The sequence below is a fragment of the Neovison vison genome, chromosome 2 (assembly GCF_020171115.1).
Source record: "Neovison vison isolate M4711 chromosome 2, ASM_NN_V1, whole genome shotgun sequence".
In the NCBI taxonomy this organism is placed as follows: domain Eukaryota; kingdom Metazoa; phylum Chordata; class Mammalia; order Carnivora; family Mustelidae; genus Neogale; species Neogale vison.
Window position 1 is genome coordinate 6,779,237 of NC_058092.1, and position 26,296 is coordinate 6,805,532.

Here is a 26,296-nt window from a genome sequence, read left to right on the forward strand (position 1 = left end):
TCCCTCGGCTGGATGTAGAGTACAGAGCTGCAATACGTAATTGCTAAACCCTTTGCACATCATATCACAGAAACTAAACTGAACTTAAAATAGACTAGAAAACGGGAGGCAAGCGCAGGCCCCGGGTCTCCCCAGCTTTTGGCAAGCCGGGTCTCTCCGCTCGGAGCCGGGAACTGGCAGCCTCGGCCGGTTCTCACTCCCGGCGCATAGACCCAAGCCGGCCCCGCCCAGCCCTTCGCTGGGAGCAGACGCCCGCCCACACCGCGCAGTCGCCCCGCCCACGTCCGACGCCGGCCAATGGGCGCGCGGGATCCGGGCCCACACCCCCGCCGCGTGCGGCCCCGGGCTCGCGCAGCCGCGTGACGACACGGTCCGGCCCCCGCCACGTGACGGCCGCGCGCCGGACTCCGGCTGGTGTTGGGCTGGCGCCGCAGAGGCCGGTGAGGAGCCGGCGGCCACGCTGCGGAGGGCGCGGGGCGTCGGGGCGCGCGCGCATGGAGGCGGCGCCGGTAGCCGCCTGAGGGCAGCGGGGCGAGCTGAGCGGGCCTTCTTGCGCATCCCTCGAGCCACCTCGCGTTCGCGGCACCCGGCGGCGGCGGGCCGCGGAGCCGGCGCGGCCATGGCGACGGGCACTCAGCAGAAGGAGAACACGCTGCTTCACCTCTTCGCCGGCGGGTGAGCGTCCCGGCCGGACCCCGCGCACCCCGCCCCCCCACCCCGCGCCCTCGGGCGCCCCGGCCGGTTACCCGCCCTCCCCCGGGCCGGCGCGCCGACTGCGGGAGGAGGAAGTCTCCGCGGTGTGGGGAGGCCCCGGGGGCGCGGGCCTTCCCCGCCCCGGGCCGCATCTCCCGAGGGTGGTTACCCGCGTTCCCACGCGCATTCCGCTCCCGCGGGGTCTCCTGCTTTTTCTCCTTCTGGACAGTTAGAGGCTGGTGTGACGAGTGTCACTCGGGTGCAGCCCTGCCTGGCCACTATGGCTCGGGCCGCCCCACATCCTCCCAGCTGGCGGCCCTGGTCGTGCTGCACTCGCTGTCCTTCTGCCTGGGTTGCGCTCCGGGGCCTCTCTCTCCGAAGGCCCTGGGCGGCACCGTGGATGCTGGGGGTTGGCGGGTGGCGGGGGGGTCGCCCGGGACGCCCGGGACGCCCGGGACTTCCTCAGGGTAGCGCAGCGGTGAGTTCAGACGGTCTAAAGGGCTGCAGGTGTTGGACATTGGCAGGGGCCTGGAAAGTGCTGGCGAACCGTGATGCTGGCCAGCAAGCAACCTGTGGGAGGCAACTGGGGGATCGAGGGGGGTGGAATGAGGTCAGGAAAATGTGTTCAAATGCTTCTTGGGGCGCCTCAGTCGGTTAAGCGTCTGCCTTCGGGTCAGGTCATGATCCCAGAGTCCTAGGATCCAGCCCCACACTGGGCTCCCTGCTCAGTGGGGAACCTTTGCTTCTCCTTCTCTGCCTACCTGCTTCTGCGTGCTTGCTTGCTCCCTCCCTCTTTCTGACTCTTCCTGTATCTGTCAAATAGATGAATAAAATCTTTAAAAAAAAAAAAAAGGAAAAAATGCTTCCCACCTGCTAGTGGACGCATGCACCATAAGATGTGCCCTGTTTTTGAGAGCTGCATTTTGTTGGTCATCTGCTCCTGATATTTTTCAGTGGCGGCAATGCATTGTTAGGGAGATTGAGTGGTAGGGGGTTTAGGAACAGAGCTGATTTTTTGTTTCTTCACAAAATAGTAGTGAAAATTAGTATTAGTAATTTTCTTTTAATACAGCCAGTGGGTTTGGTTCCTTTTGGAGTCCCAGATAGTTTGTCTTGTTTGAGGACCTCACAAGCTTGGCATAGCAATTTTTAAGTGTAGACATTCTGCATAAAATATAATTTATTCTGGATCATCATCTTGGCTTGGATATTAGATGCACCTTGGACTGAGGTATGTTCCTTACTACAAATGAGTAATGGTTGAGAGCTTACCTGCAAAATAACTATGATGAAAGTGTTGGTACTTCTTACTGTATGTGACCACCCACTCTGTTTCTCCAACCAAAAAATTTTGGTTCTTGGTACATAGGGAGAATTTCTCATTCATCTCTTCTCTGTGGTTCCTTCTTCATCTTTTCACTTTAACTCCCAGTGTTTCCTGAAAGTCATGGGGGAGGGGACAGCATTCCTAAATTAATACAGTATACTAACTGTTCATTCTGGGGGAATTTTAAACAAGTTGCCCATGTTAAAGTCATTTCTCAAGCCAAGGAGGGTAACTTCAAAATGATTTTATACTACATGATTTTGATCTCATGTTGTTAGTGAGGTGGGCTTTTAAAAAACCCTTTGCATTCCAGACAGGGAAGAGTTACCTGCTTCGGAGCAGCCTCTGTGAGGTTTGCTGCATAATCCATTGCCCTGTCTCCATGAATCTCCCTACCCGCCCTTCACAGTGCCCTCTGGCTGCTAATTCTCCTACCGAGCAGCAGCGTCTTAAATAAATTGTGATGGAGGAAGGTGGCAGTAGCCAGCAGAAGTCGCGAGGACTGATTAGAATGTAGAGGGTTTATTAGCGTGGTGCCTGAAGCCATTGTATCTAACAGGTTCCTTCAGCAGCTGCTCAGGATTCCTTCCAGATACTCTGGAAAGAAAATAAATCTTCGAACAGGATGCTTTCAGAGTGACTGATTGCATTTTGATTCATTCCCACTAGCTTAAAATATATTACTTCCATTTCTTTTAGGAAAGAGCATTAAAAGGAGCTAAGGTTGAGTGCTTATTATTTCATAGAGTTAAAATCAGTAAACCCAGTGGTCCCAGCTGGTCCGATGGGAGATGCACTGCTTTGCTCTAGGTAGCTAGTTTCTACTGTTCTTAAACTGGCATCTTTCCAGAAAACTGAAATCCCTGGTCTTTGAAAAGTTAGAGCCCTGTGTGTGTAAATTTGTCACATTTCTACTGTTTGTTGGAATAGCCTTTGGAAATTAACATCAAACAGGTTTAATGCTATCACTAATTAGTGATACTGAATAATTATTTTTATCAGCTATAAGAGGCTTAGGAATCATTGAAAATTAATTTTAGAGCCTGGGAAATAAAAGCTACGTCCCAAACAACTCGTAGTCTTTTAAATTTTTTTATTTTTTTTTTTTAAAGACAGTTTCTTGGGCTCTTTGCAAAAGAAATATTCCTTTGCTCTCTAATGGTTATCTTTTTAACACTGTTACCCTTGAAGAAGAGAAGTAGAGGAAGAACCACCCACAAAACAACACCTAAACAAGGCACTTTTTAATTTATTTTTTTAAAGATTTTATTTATTTGACAGAGATCACAAGTAGGCAGAGAGGCAGGCAGAGAGAGCAGGGGAAGCAGGCTCCCCGATGAGCAGAGAGCCCTGATGCGGGGCTCCATCCCAGGACCCTGAGATCATGACCTGAGCCCAAGGCAGAGGCTTAACCCACTGAGCCACCAAGGTGCCCCTAAACAAGGCACTTTAGAAAGGTTATGTGTATATGTACCAAATATGATTCCGTAGCTACTTTAAAATGGGCTCCTATTCTTTGAATTGCTTTATTCTAGTAATACATTAATGACGACATGATAGTGAATTTTCTCAGTACACCTCTAATCAGTCCTTACTGTTCAGTGGTTGCAATGAAGAAGGCAAATATGGTTCCAAGCCCAGTGACTGGAATGTGGACTGAGGATGTTATAGTAAATTTATGACAGGGCTACCGGATTTATTCTGACGACATAATCGCTACTTAATCTCATTTCCAATTTTCTGCCAACATAAATTACTAGATATCCTTACGTCTACCTGTGTAGTTCCCTGATTACTTCTTTTTCTTTTTTTTTTGTCCCAAGATTTTATTTATTTATTTGACAGAGATCACAAGTAGGCAGAGAGGCAGGCAGAGAGAGAGGAGGAAGCAGGTTCCCTGCAGAGCAGAGAGCCTGATGCAGGCCATCCCCATGACCCGAGGGGAAGGTAGAGGCCTTAACCCACTGAGCCACCCAGGCGCCCCTTCTCTGATTACTTCTTTAGGATAAACCAGTAAATGATACAGTTGCTGAGTTAAAACACATTTTTAAGGCTTCCCATACCTCCCAGCACTTCCAAAACGAGCTCTGATGGTGTTACTTCTGCGTGAGCAAAGCAGCATTCACTTCATGTTGATTTTTAGTATCTTTAGGGACTGTTGTTTTCTGCCTTGTTCCTTCCTCTCCCAAAAATCTGGGTAGTGTTGTCAAAATAAAAAACGTAGTCAAACAGATTTTGTCACTACATAACCTACTGTTCTCTTCTACTGTTTAGACTCTTCAGTGAGAGAGACACAGAAGTCCTCTTAAGTGGCTGATCTGGTACTAGAACCTTAGGTCCTTTAATCTTTCTTTCTCAAATGTCTTAGGGTTCGGGTAGTACATAAGCATTAGTGATGCTGTTCACTAACGGAATAAGCAGTGACAGCGGGTGAGAACTTGTAGACGCGCTCAGCGCCTGAAACAGCCGGGCTGAGCTGGTGCTGGTTAGAGGTGAAAGGCCCAGACTATGCTTCACTGGTGTTTCCGGGCACAATTTTTTCTTTTGTCATCAAATACACTCACATAGCTTTTGAAATGTATTTTAGTGGGGACGTATGTCTTTTAAGAGTTTAAAATACATAATCCAAGATATTGTCAAGATTCAGTGATTCGTGTCCCTGCCCCCGTTATGGACAGCTGGCACCTGGTGTATATGCTTCCATACTGCGCTTGCCTCCGTGAGTATGGTCTGTATCAGCTATTGGTTACTTTGGTAGTGTCAGGCACATGTTCATGTATTCGCCAGGGGACCAATACAGAGAAGATGCAAGACTTAATTGAAATCCTTAAAGAAATTTTGGTAAGACAAGAACAGTGTGCACGTGTGATATTTTATATAGGGCTTATGTATATCAAGAATATAAATTGACTTTTATTTCATCGGTGTATTTTTTTTAAAGATTTTATTTATTTAATGTCAGAGATCATGCAGAAGCAGGCAGAGTGGCAGGCAGAGGCAGAGAGAGAAGCAGGATCCTCACTGAGCTAGAAGCCCCATGTGGGAATCAATCCTAGGACCCTAGAATCATGAACTGAGCTGAAGGCAGGGGCTTAACCCACTGAGCCACTCAGGCTTCCCTCTTTGGTGTATTTTTTATATGTTGAGAAACATTTTTAAATGCTATATGGTGTTTGTATGAGATTCCCACTAGCATTAAGCTTCATGAGAATAGCAGTCACGTCTGTCTGTATCCCTCGTACATCTTGAGTACAGGACCACACTTGGTACAGATGCTTAAACAATACTTGTTTAATGATTAACTAAGTGAATAAAAGGTAGTGTGTATCTTATCTGGGGGTTTAGATTTATGTGGCCTGTTAAATTGTGCTAAATAAAGGGAAGCGGTACTTTGATCATTTATGAATTGTGAATGGTTCTATAGGAAGATTTGCTGAGACCGTGTTGGCATATTTTGGATTTGTGTATTTGTGAAAAATAACAATTCTCTTTAGGTTCGTTAAGTACTAGAGGGCTTTTTTATTCGTTTATAGGGTGCTATTTAAGTGTTCTTTCCAGATGTGGTAGAATATAGGAAGAATCTAAAAGGTAATTAGCTGCATAGAAACTAGGCATTTTGCTTTGATTGAGTAAATACAGATTTTGCATGATCAAAATCCTCTAAGCCCTATGCTAGGTATTCAAATTAGACATTCCAGAAAGTTATAAAGAAGGACTAGTGTTTTTTCAAGTACTGACTGTAGAGTTAGTGAATGAAAAGGAGTTCCTGAAGACTCCCTATATTTGGGATCAGGTTGTCTCGTGGTGTCATTTGTTGGTGGTAGTTATGTTTAAGCTATGAATCTGGAAAATAGTTTATCACCCGTTGGGTAGCAATTACAATAAAGAGTATTTCAGTCTTGGCTTTAGTGCCTGAGGTGAGTGAGTGTGTGTGTGTATAGGAAACAGGTTCTTGTTGAAAATGTCTAGTTTTTGAAAGGTGTCCTTAATTACTTGACACTCAAGAGTTAAAAGGCAAAAATTCGTGTGAGTAATTACAAGTTTTTGTGTCTCTGGTCGCATGAAGACAAAAGAAATCCAGTGTCTATGTTGGAGTAGTGATAGTCCAGTTTTGTTCTGCTATAAACCGGAGGAGAGGAGCCTAACCTGGCGGGGTCGGGCGGGGTGGGGGGATATCAAGGAAGGCTTAGGTGGGGAAAGAGAAAAGGTTGAATCCAAGTTTATGTACTAAACAACGTGATTTCAATTCTGGGCAGAAAAAAGGAGAAAGTGTGGGGAGGGCATTCAGGAATAAGTAGTAAGAGTAGGAAAAGGCACAGAAAAATCCAGGTAATAGATTTTTTAGAAAATTGGGCCAATAGATTCAGAGAGCAACTCTTATGACTGCTCCCAGACATGTAATTTAATGGCTTGCTGTTCGTAGCCTTTCTTCTGCTCTGTTCAAACCCATTCTATGGTTTCACTAAGAGGAATATCCCATAGAGAATTACCTCTGAACTTTGGCATCAGTGGTTAGAGCAGCATTACTTTAGGAGCAAAATTAATATCCAGGGAGTTTTCTTGTAGCTGTTGGAAACATAGCGTACTAGATACATGAGTCCTAACTGCTTTTTGGAAAATTATTGATAACAGTAAAATTCTATATAAGTGCCTTCTTGGAAAACGAGGGTGTGATTTTTTTTTTTTTTTTAATTAACTAGGCTCAACTTAGGAGGCTTTTCATATGTAAGTAATAAAAACTCACTTCCAACTGGCTTGATTATTGGCACATACACCTAAATTCTGGCGAGAACAGGCTTTGGTGAGGGCTTATTTAGATGGCTCGACACTGTCACTAAGGGGGACCCCTCATTGATTCTTGTGTTCCAGAAATAATCTGCATGATCCTAAGATTTGTCCCTGCATGGACACAGAATGGTTTCCAGCAGCTCCTAGTGTTTCTCCAGCATTGAAAAGTCTTAAGCTTAATCTGATTGGACCAATTTGGACATGCGCCCATCTCTAAACTGGTCACTGTTCCCAGGAGATTATTATGTTGTTTATTTTGGGCTGAATCATGTGCCCATCTCTGAACAGATGACATGGCAACATAGATGGTATTATGTTGATTAAGTGAGTCAGGGCTAAACTAGGAATGGGTTCAAGTGTTATCCAGACTATATGACTTAAGAAATTTGGGGTTTTATTAAGACGGGAGGAGGGGAATGGATGCTGGGGAGGCCGCCCGCAGTGCCCTCCACAGTGGTTGTACTGCCTTCAAATAGATGGACTGTTTTTATTGATCTGGAACAGAGGTTCTCAGCCTTGGCCAGATTGTTTGGGGAGGGGCAGGGTATTGCTGTGTGGTTTCCTGTGCAGCCCGCGTAGGGTGTTTAACGGCAACGCTGGTCTCTGCCCACTAGATGCTAGTACCTCCTCCCCCAGTAGCAATAACCAGAACTGTCTCTCGCATGACCACATGTCACTGGGGTGGGGGGCATAACTGTCACAGCTGCGATTAGATTAGTCTGGATTAGTGCTCTGCAGACTTGGATCATAGGGTCCTGAGATTAAAGTGTTTATGCGTATCTGCATATATATACCCTTTTAATTTTATATGTATTGTAAAGCATATACACAAAATAGAAATTAAATGATAAAGATTAGAAATAAGTTGAAATTTTATTTTTTTCTGTTATTTTTTTCCCTCTATGCCAGTATTCCATTGTGCACATTAAGACTGTGTCCCCTGCTTTGGAGATTAGTGGTCTGAAATACTGGTATCCAGTCAGACTTGCTTTCCTGACAACGTGATGTCAGCAATGTCACCATGTAATTGGATGTTGGATGGGACTTTTCCTGTTGGCGTGCATTGGCTGCTGTGGCCCTCAGCTGAACCAAGAGCCTACCCTAAGACTTAGAGATGCCAGAATCTGCCTGACTGCTTTTGACCACCTCACCCCAGACTGTATATACAGAGCAGGCGGGTTGTATTTGTCAGCACTGTGGCATGTGGAGTGTGGAGAGAGGGTTTTGCTGTCACAGTCCCATACCCTGTTCCCAGTCCCTACTGGTTTGGGCTGTAGATTGAAGGAACTTGAAAGGATCGAAGACTGGTACCTTGCTCTCCGACCAGTGCTTCCTGCAGGTGGAGGCCGCTGCCTTAGCCCCTGCCAGCTGGATGAGAAGGAACTGGTGTGGTGTGCTTAGGGCAGACATGGGAGTGACTCCCACCAAGTGCCGATTTTGCTGCCTCCTGACGGACATGGAAGAACACTCCAGTGGACCCGTTGGCTTGGTGTCCAGGAGCATGGGGACCAGAGGAAGGAAGGGCACCACCTAGTGCTATCCGCAGGGTTCCCAGCCAAGTGAGGCTGAAAGGAAATCGGGGGATGGACTGCTGGTGGGACCAGCATGGGGCTCCCAGTGAGACTGAACACCACTCCAAGAAGGTTTGCACACCATCCACACTGAAATCCTCACATCTGCCGAGGCTGTTAACGTAACATACGGCCAGGTGGACCCACAGCAAGACAGAAACCAGTTCCACAAGACCGTGTCACTGCTCTGTGTCCTCATGCCCAGAGAACCCTTAAAAGAAGGGAAGAAAAAGAGCAGTCCCCTCAAAAAGAGCAAAAAGACCAAGTCCCCTCAAGCCATTCGGCTGGCGGTGCTGGAGGGAGGTTCCGGTTGAGATTTGAGATTGAAGTTTTAGACGGGCCTGAATTTGAAGACCTGGAAGTTCCCAGATAGCTGTCCATGGTGAGCTCTCCACACAACGAGAGAGGGAACACAAGCAGGGGGAGTGGGAGAGGGAGAAGCAGGCTCCCCACTGAGCAGAGATCCTGATGTGGGGCTCAGTGCCAGGGCCTGAGATCACGACCTGAGTCAAAGGCAGATGCTTAACGACTGAGCCACCCAGGCGCCCTCAAGAAGAGGGGAATTCAGTAGAGGGCAGCCGAATAGCAGAGATGGGGGAGGACTGGCACACAAAGCTAATGACTTCTTCTGAATTGAGACTCACAAAAAGCTCAGTTAATGACTACTGCCCAGAGTGGACAGAGGTTTATCTGAGCTGAGTGACCATGGTTAGGAGCCAAGCTAATACTGAAGGTCGTCTTTGTATCGAATTGAGAATTGACAGGAACATTTGACTACAAATAATGTAATTTGTTGTAATTGCAAGTGCTTTGGACCTAATATGATTAAATATTAAAATATTAAATATTTTTAGAAAAACTTGGAAAGCCAATTCAGAGAAGTCCCTATTTCTATTCATACTCCCAGACTGATGACTATCTTATATGTGCTGGTTCATGAAGAAAGAAAAAGAAGTTGAGCTGAAAGATACTCTAAAAATTCTTCTATGGGACACCTGGGTGGCTCAGTTGGTTAAGTGTCTGCCTTTAGCAGGGCATTGAGTTCTGCATCGGGCTCCTTGCTTGGCTGGGAGTCTGCTTCTCCCTCTGCCTGCCATTCCTCCTTCTTGTGCGTGTGCTCTCTCTGTTTCTGTGACAAATAAATAAAATCTTAAAAAATAAATAAAAATTCTGCTGTGAAATGTTTTAAATTTCAGGAAGAATTTTGTCTGGAAATTGCAGTTTGGTATCAGACCTTCTTCTAATCAGGAATATTTTAGTGACAATGTATCCAACATAGCTTAATAACTTTTAAGTATTTTTTAATGAATTGAATTATTTTTAGTGAATTAAAAAATGATTGAAAATAACTGAAAATCAATGCCTGTTTCTCATCTAAGGCTTCTTTTTTTTTTTTTTTTTTTAAGATTTTATTTATTTATTTGACAGAGATCACAAGTAGGCAGAGAGGCAGACGGGGGGGGGGGAAGCAGGGTCCCCGCTGAGCAGAGAGCCCAATGTGGGGCTCGATCCCAGGACCCTGGGATCATGACCTGAGCCGAAGGCAGAGGCTTAACCCACTGAGCCACCCAGGTACCCCTCATCTAAGGTTTCTAGTAGGTAGGGAGGGGCTCGCCTGCTGAAGAGTTACTTCTTACTGCTGGTTACAGTTGGCGGTGTTTTCCACATTTTGTCATTTTTTTTTTAATTTTAAATATTTTTTAAAGATTTTATTTATTTATTTGACAGATCACAAGTAGGCAGAGAAGCAGGCAGAGATTGGGGGGGGGCAGACTCCCCGCCCAGCAGAGAGCCTGATGCAGGGCTTGATTCCAGGACCTGAGATCATGACCCGAGCCAAAGGCAGAGGCTCAACCCCCTGAGCCACCCAGGCGCCCCTCAGTTTATCCTTTCTTACAACACTGAGGCAACATCACTCTGTCTTGTAGAAGAGGTGCCTTCGTTTGTCCTCTTGTGAGTCTAGAAGGCCAGGTGGGGCCTTTTCACCACCACCACACTGGCTCCTGCCATGGGCCCAGGGTGTAGTATAGAAGAGGGTGTGTGGTTGTGAGTGTGGTCTACCAGCCTCAAAGAGCTTACCGACGTGCTATCGGTAGGACGCTTGCTTTGTGGGGCGCGCGTACCGTCCTGTGGGTCGTCCTTTGATCAGTGGCAGGCGTTTGGTTGATGGTTGGCCAGAGTGAGGAATGTAACTGACATGGGACAAAGCGGAGGTGGATGACCTATGTCGTGTTTGAACTTGTTGACTTTCTTATGAAAGACTACCCAGAAGTCCTGTTCTTTTTCAACAGTGTGGAATCATGTTATTGAACATAAATTTCAGATTTTTTTTTAAAGATTTTATTTATTTATTTGACAGACTGAGATCACAAGTAGGCAGAGAGAGGAGGAAGCAGGCTCCCTGATGAGCAGAGAGCCCGATGCGGGGCTTGATCCCAGGACCCTGGGATCATGACCTGAGCAGAAGGCAGAGGCTTAACCCACTGAGTCACCCACGCGCCCCTGTATCCCATTTTCTTTAGACATATTCCAGTGTTTAGCGAATTATACAGACCAGTATTCAGTTTAGGCTCACGAATTTTCCTTGGTGCAGAAGAATACAGAGATTGATTGAGATTTTATTGATTTGAGAGAGAAAGCAAGAGTGTACATGACCCAGGAACAGGCAAAGGGAGGGGGAGAAGCAGACTCCCCGTTGAGCAGGGAGCCCCACTCAGCTTGATCCCAGGACCTGAGCCAAAGGTAGACCCTGAACTGAGCCACCCAAGCGCTCCAAACACAGAATTTTATTATTTTTTAAAATATTTTACTTTTTCTTAAGATTTTTATTTATTTGATGGCGAGAGACACAGTGAGAGAGGGAACACAAGCAGGGGGAGTGGGAGAGGGAGAAGCAGGCTCCCCATTGAGCAGGGATCCTGATGTGGGATCTCTCAGGATCACTCAGATCACGACCTGAGTCAAAGGCAGATGTTTAATGACTGAGCCACTCAGGCGCCCCCAAACACAGAATTTTAAAGGCCTTATTGTCAAATCAGCTATTTGCCAAGTAGAGGGTGAATGTAAATAGTCTAAATTAACTAACAAAACTATCTTTCCAGGGGTACCTGGGGGACTCAGTGGGTTAAGCCTCTTCCATCAGCTTGGGTCAAGATCTCAGGGTCCTGGGAGCCTGCGCATTGGGCTCTCTGCTCAGCAGGAGCCTGCTTCCCCCTTTCTCTGCCTGCCTCTCTGCCTACTTGTGATCTCTCTCTGTCAAATAAATAAAATTAAAAAAAAAAAAAAAGACATCTTTCCATTATCCTTCCCAAGAGTATAGTGGGAAGAGCCTTGAGTTTGGGTATCGGTTTAGCCCCTTAGTCACTTTAAGGGTCTGAGAAAGTGTATGGCTTGAGACCAGGATTCCCCATCTCAAAAGTAAGGACAATACCAGTGGCAAAATCCTTGAGGGTTAGATGGTAGTTGTCTGATATACATCAAGTCCTTTCTGCCATTCTCCCTTCCTGTTCTGTTTGTGATCCCCTAAATTGCTTTCGTGGTTGATGGGCTTTTTTTGGCCCACAGTTCAGAAAACACTGTGCTATGTAAACAGTTCAATGTACTGTGTGTTATCATCATGATCTTAAAGCACGTTTGCCTAAATAGTCAAAAATTACTGTTTCCCTCTCTACCCATCCCCAGTCTGTACATTTCATTCCCTTTTACTGACATTCATCCTCCTCGTGGTAAATTGGGGGTGAATAGTAATGGCTCCTCCCTCACAGGATTGTTGGAGGACTGAATGAGTGTCATAAAAAAGTCCCTGCCAGTGACGCTGTTTTTTAAACTGCTAGCTTCCAGCTCCTGGTTATCCTTATTTTACTTGCTCTGTGGAACTTCCTGATTCTAAAATGCTGTGTGGAGTTTGACTTCATTCCTTGCTTTAGGGTCTGTGCTGGGTGCTAGATTCACTTCCACTTTGCCAACATTTACATCTGGTGGCTTAGGGCAGCTACCTTAAGTACTGTCCGTCTGCCAGCACCTGTCCTCTCCTGTTTGTACTGTTTCCCAGTCACAGGTACTGGTGCTCATCGTTTTTTACTGAGCCGCCTGTTGGCCGGGTTCTGTCCTTTCTGAGTAAGAGTATGTGACTACACAGCCCTCCCTACATGGAGCTCCCACGTAATGGAGCCTCCACAGAAGGCCGAGCGTGTGTGCGAGCGTGTGTGCTACTTTTCTTTTCTTTTTCTTTTAGGGCGCCTGGGTGGCTCAGTGGGTTAAGCCGCTGCCTTCGGCTCAGGTCATGATCTCAGGGTCCTGGGATCGAGTCCCGCATGGGGCTCTCTGCTCAGCGGGGAGCCTCTCAATCTCTCTCTCTCTCTCTCTCTGCCTGCCTCTCCATCTACTTGTGATCTCTGTCAAAAAATAAATAAAATCTTTAAAAGATTGTATTTATTCATATGACAGCACAAGGGGGCAGGGAGAAGCAGGCGGGGGTCCATCCCAGGACCCTGGGATCGAAGGCAGATGCTTAACGACTGAGCCACCCAGGCACCCTGAGAGTATATGCTGTTTTCAGACATTTAGATCCCTTGAAAGACATTGTCCTTGAAATCTCAGTTTAATAATTCCTTCGCTTAGCAAATACTGTTCGCACTTGGAAGTCCTGATGTTGGGGGATATAAAGACAAGTGAGCCACAGGTCCTGATCCTCAGTGGTTCCAAAGAGTAGAACATTGATTGGTGGTGTTGGCATGGTTTGAGACGGTACCTGACGCTGTTAATTGTAACTAGCCCACCAAACATGTCGTTCATGGGCATTATTGTTTAAGAACGATGTGGACGGCCTGGGTGGCTCAGCCAGTTGAGCATCTGATCTTGGTCTCAACTCGGGTTTTTTGTTGTTGTTTCTTTTAAGATTCATTTATTTGAGAGAAAGAGAATGCATGTGTGAGGGCTCCTGGCAGAGGGTAGTAGGGGCTAGGGAGCTGGATGTGGGGCTTGATCTTGTGACCCAAGCTGAAACCAAGAGTTAGACGCTTAGCCAACTGTGCCACCCAGGTGCCCCTCAACTCAGGTCTTGATCTCAGGGCATTGAGTTCAAAACACACATTGGGCATCATGCTGGGCTTGGAGCCTACTTAAAAAAAAAACAAACCTTAAAAAAAAGAGAAAAAGAAAAGATCAAAGTGGGTCCTCTAGGATAAATAAGTGAGTTATTTTGAGGAAAAATATTTAAATTCTTAATTCAGGTAAGGACAAATTGTAAAGGTTGGTTAGGGGAACCCTGATTCCGGGAGACTGAGGGACGCTTGAGGACTTCATCATTAAAAGGAGCTTTAGCTTTATTTTCAGTGGAGTCCAAATTAATCATATTTTAATGGAAGTCTGTGCTGTAGTAAATGTTGATTTCTCAAAATAGTAGCATTATCTGAGTAACTTTTGGCGGTGCAAAGATGCGTTGTCTAGAATATTTACTGCAGGGGAACCTGGGTGGCTTCGTTGTTAATCAGCTGCCTTGGGCTCAGGTCATGATCCGGGGGTCCTGGGATGAGGCCCGCATCAGGCTCTCTGCTCAGTGGGGAGCCTGCTTCTCCCTCTGCCCCCACCCCCAACAAATAAATAAAAATCTTAAAAAAAAAAAAAAAGTATTCGCTGCAGCATGGCAGCAAAGTTGGAAACAGCTGAGGGTACTAATGGGTTAAAATGGTAGACCTCAGCGCAGAGTACTAGTGTGTAGCCATCACAGATGGTATGGTAGGTGTAGATGCGGCCACAGAGAGCCAGCCAGGGCGTCCAGGTGAGTGGGGGAGGGGAGGCGAAAAAGCCAGAGATGAAAAACCCTAAAGGGCGCGCCATCATGTTGACAGTGGTTCTCTCCTTAGCTGCTGAGACTTCAACAAATTCTTTTTACCTCCCAGTATGTTCTAACTATGAAATTATGAAATAAACAGGTGCATTTTTTCTTAATAGAGAAAAATGAAACTTCACACTTCACCGGGATGGGCTTTCCTGATCCTGTTGTGATTTCTTCTCTTAACAGGTGTGGGGGCACGGTTGGTGCTATTTTCACTTGTCCACTAGAAGTCATTAAGACACGGTTGCAGTCTTCAAGATTAGCTCTTCGGACAGTCTACTATCCTCAGGTTCATCTGGGGACCATTAGTGGAGCTGGGGTGGTGAGACCAACATCTGTGACACCTGGACTCTTCCAAGTTCTGAAGTAAGTTCAGTGCCCAAGCGGGACCCCAACCCCCACAATGACTACAGAAGGTCTGTCAAGCCCATCAGATGGGTGTTCTGTTTGCAATCTCTGTCCAAATTTGAGAATTAGGTTTCCGCACTGATACCTTTGAGCTCTGACCTCCCTTGGCAGCGGGGGCGCGTGTGATCATCGTCCAGCGACAGTCAAAGTAAACCTAACAAAGCAAACCAAAAACCCATGTTTAAACTGTTGCATCAGAATGTTTCTCTTGCCCAAAATCTTTTGAGGGCTGGCAAGATCTGGGTTGGTAGAGTGACATTAAAAATGTAAAGACTGCGCATTATGTAGAGATAAAATATTCTGATGTTTTTAATTTGCTGTTTGGAAATAATTTTACATTTATAGAAAAGTTGTAACATATATTTAATGAAATAGTTTTTTAAATGTTTGTTTCATACCGAGGCTACCTGCTTAGTGTGTTATTTTTACTGCATTAAAAATGTCTCATTTGCTTATGAAGTGGCTGAAGATTTTGAAGGCTGGAGTTTGGCTTATCAGTCTCCATGCTTAAGGTAGAATCAGAAACAAAGAAGGAGGCTTGGTAATGCCTGATTTTTAGCTTGGGGCTGTGTACTTTCATAGAGGTGTTTAACAGGGGTTCAATTTAACAGGGCTCCGTCGGAGCACACGACTCTTGATCTCAAGGTTGTGAGTTTAAGTTCACGTCAGGTGCAGAAATCACTTAAAAATAAAAAATTGTGGTGGCTCAGTTGGTTAAGCATCTGCCTTCAACTCATGTCATGATCCCGGGGTCCTGGGATCGAGTCCCGCATCAGGCACCCTGCTCAGCGGGAGCCGGCTTCTCCTTCCGCCTCTGTACCTCCCCCGCCATCCCGCTCATCCTCTCTCTCTCTCTGACAGATAAATAAAGTCTTTCTTAAAAAAAATAATAACTATAAAAAAATCTTTAAAAAATGAGTGTAAAAGGGCTGTTTCAATGAATAGTAGTTGAATTTAGCTAAACAGGACTTTGAGGTCTCTGAAACTTAAGCAGAAAAGGGTATGTTCAAGAAAGACATTGCTATTTTGTCACTGTAGATGTTGAGTTGGGAAATGTTAGGAAAAGATGAAATAAAACGGAAATGTTCTGTCTTAGTAACCATTCACTTTAACACTTTGGACAGAATTCAGTCACATTTTAGATAAGGCGGAATGAATTGGAAAGTTCTAAATTTATTTTTAGTCACATTTTGTTTGTAAAGTCTACTAATGAGTCACCCAGGCCTCCATGCCAGATGTGTGTATGAGTGCGTCTGAGTTTATAGAGCGAAATTGGGCAGCAGACCGGCCGCTGAGGGCAAGGTCCCAAGTGAGAGTATCCAAAACCCAGCTAGGGAAAAGGAGGCTGGTACCCAGGACTCCAGGACCATCAGCCAAGTCAGTGAAATACCGAGAAGGGGCTTGGAGACACAAAAGACAGAAAGCCTACCTAGAGGGGCGCCTGGGTGGCTCAGTGGCTTAGGCCGCTGCCTTCGGCTCAGGTCGTGATCTCAGGGTCCTGGGATCGAGTCCCGCATCGGGCTCTCTGCCCAGCAGGGAACCTGCTTCCTCCTCTCTCTCTCTCTGCCTGCCTCTCTGCCTACTTGTGATCTCTCTCTGTCAAATGAATAAATAAAATCTTTAAAAAAAAAAAAAAAAAAAAAAAGAAAGCCTACCTAGAGATAGGCCCAGAAAAGAGAAACTCAGAGATATGGAGGCACACTTTGATCCAGGTAGGGAGAGAGACAAGTCCACATGGTTAAAAGCTATGACTGTGGAAACATCCCCATCCTGGCTTGTCTTTTTACATGTTTAGCCAGTGGCAGTATCTCACATGACAACCTTCTTCTGAGGAACACAAAGTGCTTTGGACATAATGAAATAGGTAATTTGCCAACTTTACTGACATCCAGACAGAACTTCCTCTTAACGTGCTTGCCAAATAACTCATGACTAGTGGATTTATCTATTTACTGTAGCTGGAAACTGTTACCCAGAAATTGTGGGTGTCAGCAGGGCCAAGCTTGTAAGGTAAACAAAGGTAAATGGGGATGTTTCTCTGGACGGGAGTTTTTAGGGTGCGTGTTCTACGTCCCTAGTATCTCTGCCTCTCTCCTATAAATCTGTCTTTCTTTCTGGTTCTCTATGTACATATTTTCCCTCAGTGAGGATGGTTGTTACATTAAAATGTAAGTCAAAGGAAAATAGCCTTCCTATCTTATAAAATACTGGAACAGTGCCCACACCACACCACACACAGGCCAACTCCTTTCCCCTGGGGACCCCCAGCAGTCCTCAGTTCACGCAGCCACAGCTACACAACTGGGAGACGTTACTGACACATGAATACTTTTTAAAACCGTGTGTTCTGGGGGCCTCTGGGTGGCTCAGTGGGTTAAAGCCTCTGCCTTCGGTTCAGGTCATGATCTCAGGGTGCTGGGATTGAGCCCCACATCAGGCTCTCTGCTCAGCAGGGAGCCTGCTCCCCCGCCCCTGCCTACTTCTCTGCCTACTTGTGATCTCTCTGTCAAATAAATTAATAAAATCTTAAAAATTATAAAAATTAAAATTAAAAAAAATTTTAAAATCGCATATTCTGAATCCACGTCAAAATATGCATAATGGAAATATTAAGTAAAATTTTTGTCATAATATTTTGTTAGAAGAGTGTTTGTAAACTGATGTTTTTCGCTCAAAAGCTTTCATTAAGCTTTATTTTCTCAACTTGATGTATATATATACTTTGAAGATTGTCAACTGATCTTCATTAGCTTTCGAGTTAAAAAATGATCACATTTCTATAGTATTACTTCACTCAGTTTTCACAGGAACTCTGAGATCAGCACTCAGGTGTGAAATAATTTTATAGACCCTTACTTTATAGATGAGGAAGTCAAATTAGAGGTTAAGTGACTTGCTCAATGTCATTTCAGTGTATATTCACCTTAAAGTAGATTTCTAAGAAAGATTTGAAGCAGCTAAGAGCAGACAGTGACAGCCCCCCTCCCCGTCCCGTCCTCAACCCCCCCACCCCCAGCACGAAGCTCTGCTGCTTCTTTCACGTGGAAACAGCAGTGGCTCCAGCTCAGAGCCGGACAGGACCACCCTCGCCGCACTGGCCTCGGCTTCTGCGTGGTTGCTGAGTCTCCGTGACAGCCTGTTGATGTTGGAGGCCCCGGGGCGCCCATGGTGACCCTCTGCCCTGCTCCCGCCGCCCCGTCCAGGATAACTTCTGGTCTTGGGGCTTTAAGTACCACCTGTAATGACGGCGTTTCTCCCGAGCGTCACTGTCGTCCGCTGCCTGTGGGACGGCTCGGCTTGGGTGGCTGCCAGGCGTCCAGAGCGTAGCTGGCGCTGCTCCAAGCCTCCCCCGCCGTCCCCAAGTCTTCTCGGTGTCTGGGAAAGGCAGCTCCGTCCTTCCCACTGCGGATCTGAAGCCCCAGAGTCACCTGAGATCCTACCTCTCATGGCCCTCCAAGAGGATCTCCCACCTCTGCCTCCGGCGTCTGTCGGAAGCTGACCCCCAGACCCCTGGGCCCTCCTTGCTTCGCCACCACCAGAAGGGTGGCCGCCACATGTCCCCTGTGCTGCTCCACAGGCATCCTGACGGTCTGCTCCTCAGCGTGTTCTCCATGGAGCCCTCAGGGCCCTCCACGCACCAACCACGCACAGCCCAAGGACCAGAGTCACAGTCATGCTTGCCACTCAGTAGGCTCTCCCGGTGGCTGCCCCAGTGTCCCCCCATCAGTTCCCCTCCCGCACCCAGCTACACTGGCCTCCTTTCTGCTCCTTCTCAGCCTTCTATCCGAGGAGCAGTGCAGCGTTTGCCGCGGAAGGGCCTTTGTGCTAGGATGCCCTCTGCCTGGCTGACTCCCAGTTGTCGCCTCTGCGGGAAGGCCTTGCAGTGACCATTGCTGTTTAAAACTGGGCCTCCCCTCTCGCCCCATGCCTTCTTCCTGCTCCGTTTCTGTCTCCAGCACTTACCCTCCATCCAACATGCAGTGTAGTTTACATGTTTATATCACTTACTTTCTCTCTGGCCCATCAGAGTTGAGGTTCCTTGAACACAGGGACTTTGATTTGTCTTGGTCTCTGAGGTGTCCCCGCGCATGTAGAATGCTGCCTGTCACATAGTATTACGCATTCAGTACCAGTAGAATGAATGAATTGGGGCATATCATAAGATACGGGATATAAAGGGTTCAGCACACACACCACACCGAGTAAATCATGAATGCTAGCTACTGTCAAAATATGTACTTTCTGCACTTTTTTTTTAAAGATTTTATTTGTTTATTTGACAGACAGAGATCACAAGTAGGCAGAGAGGCAGCCAGAGAGAGAGAGAGGAGGAAGCAGGCTCCCTGCAGAGCAGAGAGTGGGATGTGGGGCTCTATCCCAGGACCTTGGGATCATGACCCGAGCCGAAGGCAGAGGCTTTAATCCACTGAGCCACCCAGGCGCCCCACTTTCTGCACCTTTTAAACATAAGATTTATAAACGAGTTTCTTGGTGGCCAAGGCAAAAAAGGGCGACTATCCTATTACATAATTCTCATCTGAAGAAAGTGTACTTGCTCTTCAGGGGAAATCTGCGTCTTTCCCTATTATGCATTCTAAAAGCAACGTGTTACTCAGCACTTAAATGCGGAGAGCGCCAGCGCGGGAAGCATGGTTCCAGGGTGCTGTGACAGCAACTGTTCTCTCTCTCTGCCACCACCCTGCTTGAAGCAGCCCTCCCCTCGAATGTAGGTTACCAGCTGGCTTTCTCCTCCTTCCATGAACATGGCTGAGCCAAGGGCAGCACTGGGCATCTACAGAGAGGGCTTTTTTTTTTTTTTTTTAAAGATTTTATTTATTTTACAGAGATCACAAGTAGAGAGGCAGGCAGAGAGAGAGGGAAGCAGGCTCCCTGCTGAGCAGAGAGCCCAATGCAGGGCTCAATCGCAGGACCCTGGGATCATGACCTGAGCCGAAGGCAGAAGCTTTAACCCACTGAACCACCCAGGCACCTCCAGAGAGGGCTTTTTATCTGGTAAATGACAAAAGGAGGACAAGAATCAGGCCTTTTCTCTATAGCACAAAGCACATCAGGGTTGTCTGTTCACAGTTTCAGAGGACATTGAGTTACCAAACACCCAAGTGAATAAAATGGTTATTCACTTAAAACTAAGTAGCTTATTTCTAGTCTTATCTTTCAGGCAGTACTCCTTTAAAAGACTCAACCAGGCAACAGAATTTCTTTACAGGAAATACATTTTTCAAAATGCAAATCAGTGTTTGCACATGGCTCATGTCAGGGTAAGCTGTTAGGAAAAAAAAATTTATCCTCTACTGGAGCACCAGTAACCTTTACATTTCGAATAGAATTACTTAAAAAGGAAAAAAAAAGGCAAGATGCTAGCATATTTAGGTTCTCGCTGTTAGATTTGCCATAGGGATTACTAACACATCAGTTTATCTCCGGTGTCTGCTTTAAAAAGTCTTCAGAGGGGGCGCCTGGGTGGCTCAGTGGGTTAGGCCGCTGCCTTTGGCTCAGGTCATGTTCTCAGGGTCCTGGGATCGAGCCCTGTATCAGGCTCTCCGCTCAGCGGGGAGCCTGCTTCCTCCTCTCTCTCTGCCTGCCTCTCTGCCTAGTTGTGATCTCTGTCAAATAAATAAACAAAATCTTTAAAAAAAAAAAAAAAAAGTCTTCAGAGTTCATCTTTTTCTGTCAGAGCTATTCTGTAAACTACTCAGGTACCTTATTTTTGTTTTTTCAACTACTTTTTTAATCTGAAAAGTAATATATTAGGGAGGTAGTCTCTGTCTTATAAAAATTGTGTTCAGATGAGATCTTTGTCTTGGATTAGTCTGCAGTATGCATATTGTGATTAAACCTAGCGAGGAGAATGAAACGCTCCAAACAAGAGCCTAGTTTCCTTTCGCATTTCTTTTCTAAATTAAACTTGATATGACTGTGGGAAAATTAGTCTGGATCCTGACATGCTTTATTATGAAGCCGAAGCATACCATTTATAGTGGGAACTTGATTGTTCCAGAAGAGTTTTGTAAACATCCAGATAGGTTAGAAGTTGGGATTATGTAACAGATTTGACTTTTTGCCCACTGTTAGTATGCGTAGCTATGGAGACCGTCTTTCTGCAGTTCTTAAAAGGCCTGAGTCACTTGAGGACACCAGTTCCCTACTGCATTATAGATGAGAGGCTTGGGGCTTCCTGGAGCCAGAGTCCCTTAATTATGCTGAACTGGCTCTGCACCCTGGCCATTAATGGGACCACAGACAGAATCTAAACTTGAAAAATGTTTGGTTGCACTGGCCATTTGAAATCTTTTATATCTCTTATAAGTTGTAGGTCACTTAAAGGTGTTACTTGAGAGAGGCTTTTGTTCAGAGAGCTTGGCTTTTTGAAAGCCCAGTCCTTTTCTGAGCAAGAGTGAAAGGAAAGTATTTGCAGTTGAAAACACTAAATTCTCCTGCCTAGGAAAAGCCAAGTGGCTTGTTTGAGCCAGTAGGAAAGTTCACTCAAAGTGCAGGAACTTCAGTTAGCGTGTTAGGTTTTACAGAAACCCAAGAATGGTCTTTACCCCACCCCTTGCTTCTGTGACTTTGTGGGCTGTCGTCATGAGTTTACTATTTTTATAACCTATGACCGCCTATACCTTTTTTTCTTAAAGAACTTTTTACTTTGAAATAATTTCAAACAGATGAGTTACAGAAATGGTACAGATTACTTGGTTATATTCTTTACCTCAGATCACCATTTTGTAACATCACCACATTTGTATTTTTTTCTGTGTATACATATATATTTTTCTCTAAACCATCGCAAAATAGATTACATGCATTATACCCCTTTACCTCAGTTCTTCGGCATTTATTTCCTAATAACAAGGGTGTTCTTTTCAAGCCACGGTGGTTTTCAAATTCAAGAAATTCGGTATTCATATACTGCTTTCTAACTAACCCTACAGTCCATATTCATTCCTTTTATTTATTTGAGAGAGAGAGAGAGAACAAGAGAGCGTGTGCATGGCAGGGAGGGGGCAGAAGAAGAAGCTGACTTCCCCTGAGCAGGGAGCTTGATGCAGGGCTCGATCCCAGGACTCTGCAATCATCAACTGAGCCAAAGGCAACATACTGAGCCACCCAGGCACCCCTGCTCTGTTATTAGATCTTTTTCAAGGACACTTTCTTTTCTCCTTGCCGGGTGATTTTTTGGTTTGTTTAACATTAAGATGTAATTCGCATACCATACGGTTTACCCATTTAAAGAATACCATTCAACTTTTTTAGTATGTGCACAGTTTTGTGTGGCCAATGCTACTAATTTGATCTTAGAACATTTTTATCCCTAAAAGAAACCTCTCACCCATTTGCAGTCATTCTCCCACGCCCAGTCCGGCCGAGGCAACCATCCACTAATACACTTTCTGTCTCTAGACTTGTCTCCCCTGGACATTTCATAGAAATAACATGAAACAGGAGCGCCTGGGTGGCTTAGTGGGAGCCCACATCGGGCTCTCTGCTCGGCAGGGAGACTGCTTCCCTTCCTCTCTCTCTCTGCCTGCCTCTCTGCCTACCTGTGATCTCTGTCTGTCAAATAAATAAAATCTTTAAAAAGGAAAAAAAAAGAAATAACATGAAACAACAATATAGGGCCTCTTGTGTCTGGCTTCTTTCGTGTAATGTTTCTTGAAGGTCATCCTTGTTTTTGTGTTTATCAGTACTTCCTTCCTTTTTATTGCCAAGTAATGTTACATTGCGTAGCTAGGTCTCATTTTAAATGCGTTGCTTTTACATTCCCCAGATGCCATGACAAAAAAAAAAAAGAAAAGAAAGAAAAAGGTACACTCTACTTATAGTAGATGTGTTCTCTAATGATGTGGTATCTCAGACAAAGGCCCTTCATGTGATGCTCAGGGCTGGCCGGAGAGTTCAGGCGATCCAAACAATTGTGCGTCATGGGATCCCTTGAAAGGGCCTGGATTGATAACTGCCAGTAGGGAAAACACTGGATGATTAGAAAATAAGACCGTTGTTTAAAAAAAGAGGGGGGGGGTCGCCTGGGTGGCTCAGTGGGTTAAAGCCTCTGCCTTCGGCTCAGGTCATGATCTCAGGGTCCTGGGATTGAGCCCAGGCCTACTTGTGATCTCTGTCAAAATAAAGCAAAATAAAATCTTAAAAAAAAAAGAGAGAGAGAGAGAGGGCGCCTGGGCTGTCATTAAACGTTTGCCTTAGGCTCAGGTCATGATCCCAGGGTCCTGGGATTGAGGCCTGCATCAGCCTCCCTGCTCAGCACAAAGGCTGCTTCTCCCTCTCCCACTCCCCCTGTTTATGTTCTCTCTCTTGCTGTCTCTCTCTCTGCCAAATAAATAAAAAAAAAAATTTTTTTTTAAAGAGAAAGAGAAAAGAAGACAATTGTCTCCCTAAAATTTTGTAATAACAATTCAGATGGAACTAGGGTGCAGTTCATTATTTTTTATTTTTTTATTTTACTTTCTTTTTTAAGATTTTATTTATTTATTTGACAGAGATCACAAGTAGGCAGAGAGGCAGGTAGAGAGAGGAAGGGAAGCAGGTTCATTGCTGAGCAGAGAGCCTGATGTGGGGCTTGATCCCAGGACCCTGGGATCATGACCTGAATCGAAGGCAGAGGCTTTAACCCAGAGCCACCCAGGTGCCCCAGTTCATTACTTTTTAAAAGAATAGCTTTATTGTGTTGTTATTCACATACCATAAAATTTACCCTTTTAAAGTACACAATTTAAAATTTTAAAGTGCAGTGGGTTTTCGTATAGTCGCAGAATTATGTAACCACAGCCACTATCTAGTTCTAGAACATTTTCAGCACCCCAAGGAGACATGTACCCATCCATAGTCATTCCCAGTTCCCCCTCCCCCACCCTGGCAACTGCTGAACTACTCCATCTCCCTGTGGTTAGGAATGTTCTTCTTGACAGCTGTTGTAAATGGAATCAGTTTTTTTTTTTTTATTTTTAAAGATTTTATTATTTATTTGACAGAGAGAGATCACAAATAGGCAGAGAGGCAGGCAGAGAGAGAGGAGGAGGAAGCAGGCTCCCCGCCAAGCAGAGAGCCCGATGCGGGACTCGATCCCAGGACCCCGAGATCATGACCTGAGCCGAAGGCAGCGGCTCAACCCACTGAGCCACCCAGTTTTTGTATTCAGATTGTTCATTGCTGCTGTGTAGAAATACAGTTGGTGTTTGTGTATCAATCTTGTTCACTGCAACCTGCTGAACTTGTTTTTTCGTTACAGTAATTGTTCAGTGCGTTCCTTAGTATTTCTGTGTATGAGAGTGTGTTGTCTGAGTAAAGAGAGCTTTGCTGGGGCGCCTGGGTGGCTCAGTCAGTTCAGCCTCGCACTTGTGATTTCAGTTCCTGTCTTGATCTCAGGGTCATGAGTTCAAATACCTTTTATTTCTTTTCTCTTATCTAATTGCTAACCTGCCATTTTTGAGCATAGCTCTTACAGGTACAAATATTCTTTCATTTTCAAGCAATTCAGATATTTTATAAACATCCACAGATTTGAAGAAGAGAAGCTAAGATTCACATTTTTTAGTTTGTACAGTCAGGGACTCTAGACCATGAAAAATTACACTGACTTGAAAAAAGGAAAGAACAGGAAAGAAAACTGAATGGATAAAAGTTGAACATTATCCAGCATGCCAGGGACCAAAACATCACCTTAACCTCTTCTGCACCAAAATTTCAGCTTTGTTTCTAGAAACTTTCCTGTATGGGAAAAGTGGAAGGTGGTAGAAATAAAATTGGCAAGGATTCACTTTACCAGTAGCTTTTCTGCAAAGTGGAAAACAACGTTTTATTTTACCTTCAGTGTCATAATGAAGGTAAATATTGTATAAATAAATTCTTCTGACAACAATACAATTATTAGTGAGCTAGATAAACTTAGAATGCTGTCAGATTGGACAGACTAATTACCAGGTGCAGAAAAATCTGCAGTAAGAGAAGGAAATGAAATTAGAGGGGACCTCGGTGTAATGTAAATTCCCTTGGATACCATGAAAATTGAGCCATTGAGGGGCGCCTGGGTGGCTCAGTGGGTTACAGCCTCTGCTTTCGGCTCAGGTCATAATCCCAGGGTCCTGGGATCGAGCCCCATATCGGGCTCTCTGCTCAGCAGGGAGTCTGCTTTCCTTCCTCTCTCTCTGCCTGCCTCTCTGCCTACTTGTGATCCCTGTCTGTCAAATGAATTTAAAAAATAATAATAATAAAAATTTAAAAAAAAAGAAAATTAAGCCATTGAAAAGAATAAATTTAACCAACTTGAAGAGTCATTACGTTGGAGCAGGAAAATACCTCTAAAGAATGTTCTACACAGTCCTTCCTTAGTCACCTTTTTATTTTTTTAAGATTTTATTTATTTAGGGTCACCTGGGTGGCTCAGTGGGTTAAAGCCTCTGCCTTTGGCTCAGGTCATGATCCCAGGGATCGAACTTGAGCCCTGCATCGCATCGGGCTCTCTGCTCTGTGGGGATCCTGCTTCCCCCTCTCTCTCTGCCTGCCTCTCTGTCTACTTGTCATCTCTGTCTGTCAAATAAATAAATAAAAATCTTTAATTAAAAAAAAAAGATTTTTATTTATTTATTTGACAGAGAGAGAGAGAGATCATAAGAGAGCCCGATGTAGGGCTCCATCCCAGGACCCTGGGATCATGACCCGAGCCAAAGGCAGAGAGATTTTATTTATTTATTTGACAGAGAGAGTAAGCACCGCGCGCATGCACACAGACACACACACTCACTTACTCACTCACTCATTCACTCCGGGAGAGGGAGCAGGCGGAGGGAGAGGGAGCAGCAGGTTCTCTGCTGAGTAGAGAGCCTGATGCAGGGCTCAATCCCAGGACGCTGGGATCTTGACCTGAGCTAAAGGCAGACGTTTAACTGACTGAGCCACCCACACCTCTCCCTGCCCCCAGTCACTTTCAATGAGAAAACATATTAACACTTTTTTTTTTTTTAAGATTTTATTTATTTATTTGACAGAGAGAAATTACAAGTAGATGGAGAGGCAGGCAGAGAGAGAGAGAGGGAAGCAGGCTCCCTGCTGAGCAGAGAGCCCGATGCGGGACTCGATCCCAGGTCCCTGAGATCATGACCTGAGCCGAAGTCAGTGGCTTAACCCACTGAGCCACCCAGGCGCCCCTTAACACTTTTTTTTTAAAGCACATTGGCAGGGGTGTGGAAAAATGGAACCCTTGTCCATTGTCGGTGGGAAGGTACAATGGTACAGCTGCTGTGATAGCATGGCAGATTCTCAGAAAACTATACATAAAAATTACTGCATGATCCAGCAATTCCCCTTCTGGACATGTACCCCTAAGAATTTAAACTGAGGACCTGAACAGATACTTGGACACTCATGTTCACAGCAGCATTAATCACAGTAGCCAAGAGTGGAAGCAACTCGAGTATCTACCAATAGATAAATGGACAGACATGTGGCCCATGTACAATGGGGTGTTATTCAGCCTTAAAGAAAGAAGGAAATTCTGGCATATTCTGCAATATATATGAACGTTAGTGACACTACACTGAGTAAAATAAACTAGCCACAAAAAGACAAATACTGAATAATTCCACTCCTCTGAGGTCCCTAAAGCAATCTAATTCATAGAGACAGAAAGCAGAATGGTGGTTG

General features: G+C 45.3%; 1 protein-coding gene across 1 annotated transcript in view; it reads left to right on the top strand.

Moving 5' to 3' along the window:
* The first annotated feature begins 505 nt into the window (after positions 1-505).
* The window catches only part of SLC25A33 (solute carrier family 25 member 33), a 36,158-nt gene continuing 10,367 nt past the window's right edge, over positions 506-26,296 (top strand). The window contains exons 1-2 of the mRNA XM_044237104.1: positions 506-675; positions 14,402-14,581. Coding sequence (XP_044093039.1) covers positions 620-675; positions 14,402-14,581 — 236 coding nt within the window. The 5' untranslated portion in view covers positions 506-619. The remainder of the gene's footprint in view (positions 676-14,401; positions 14,582-26,296) is intronic.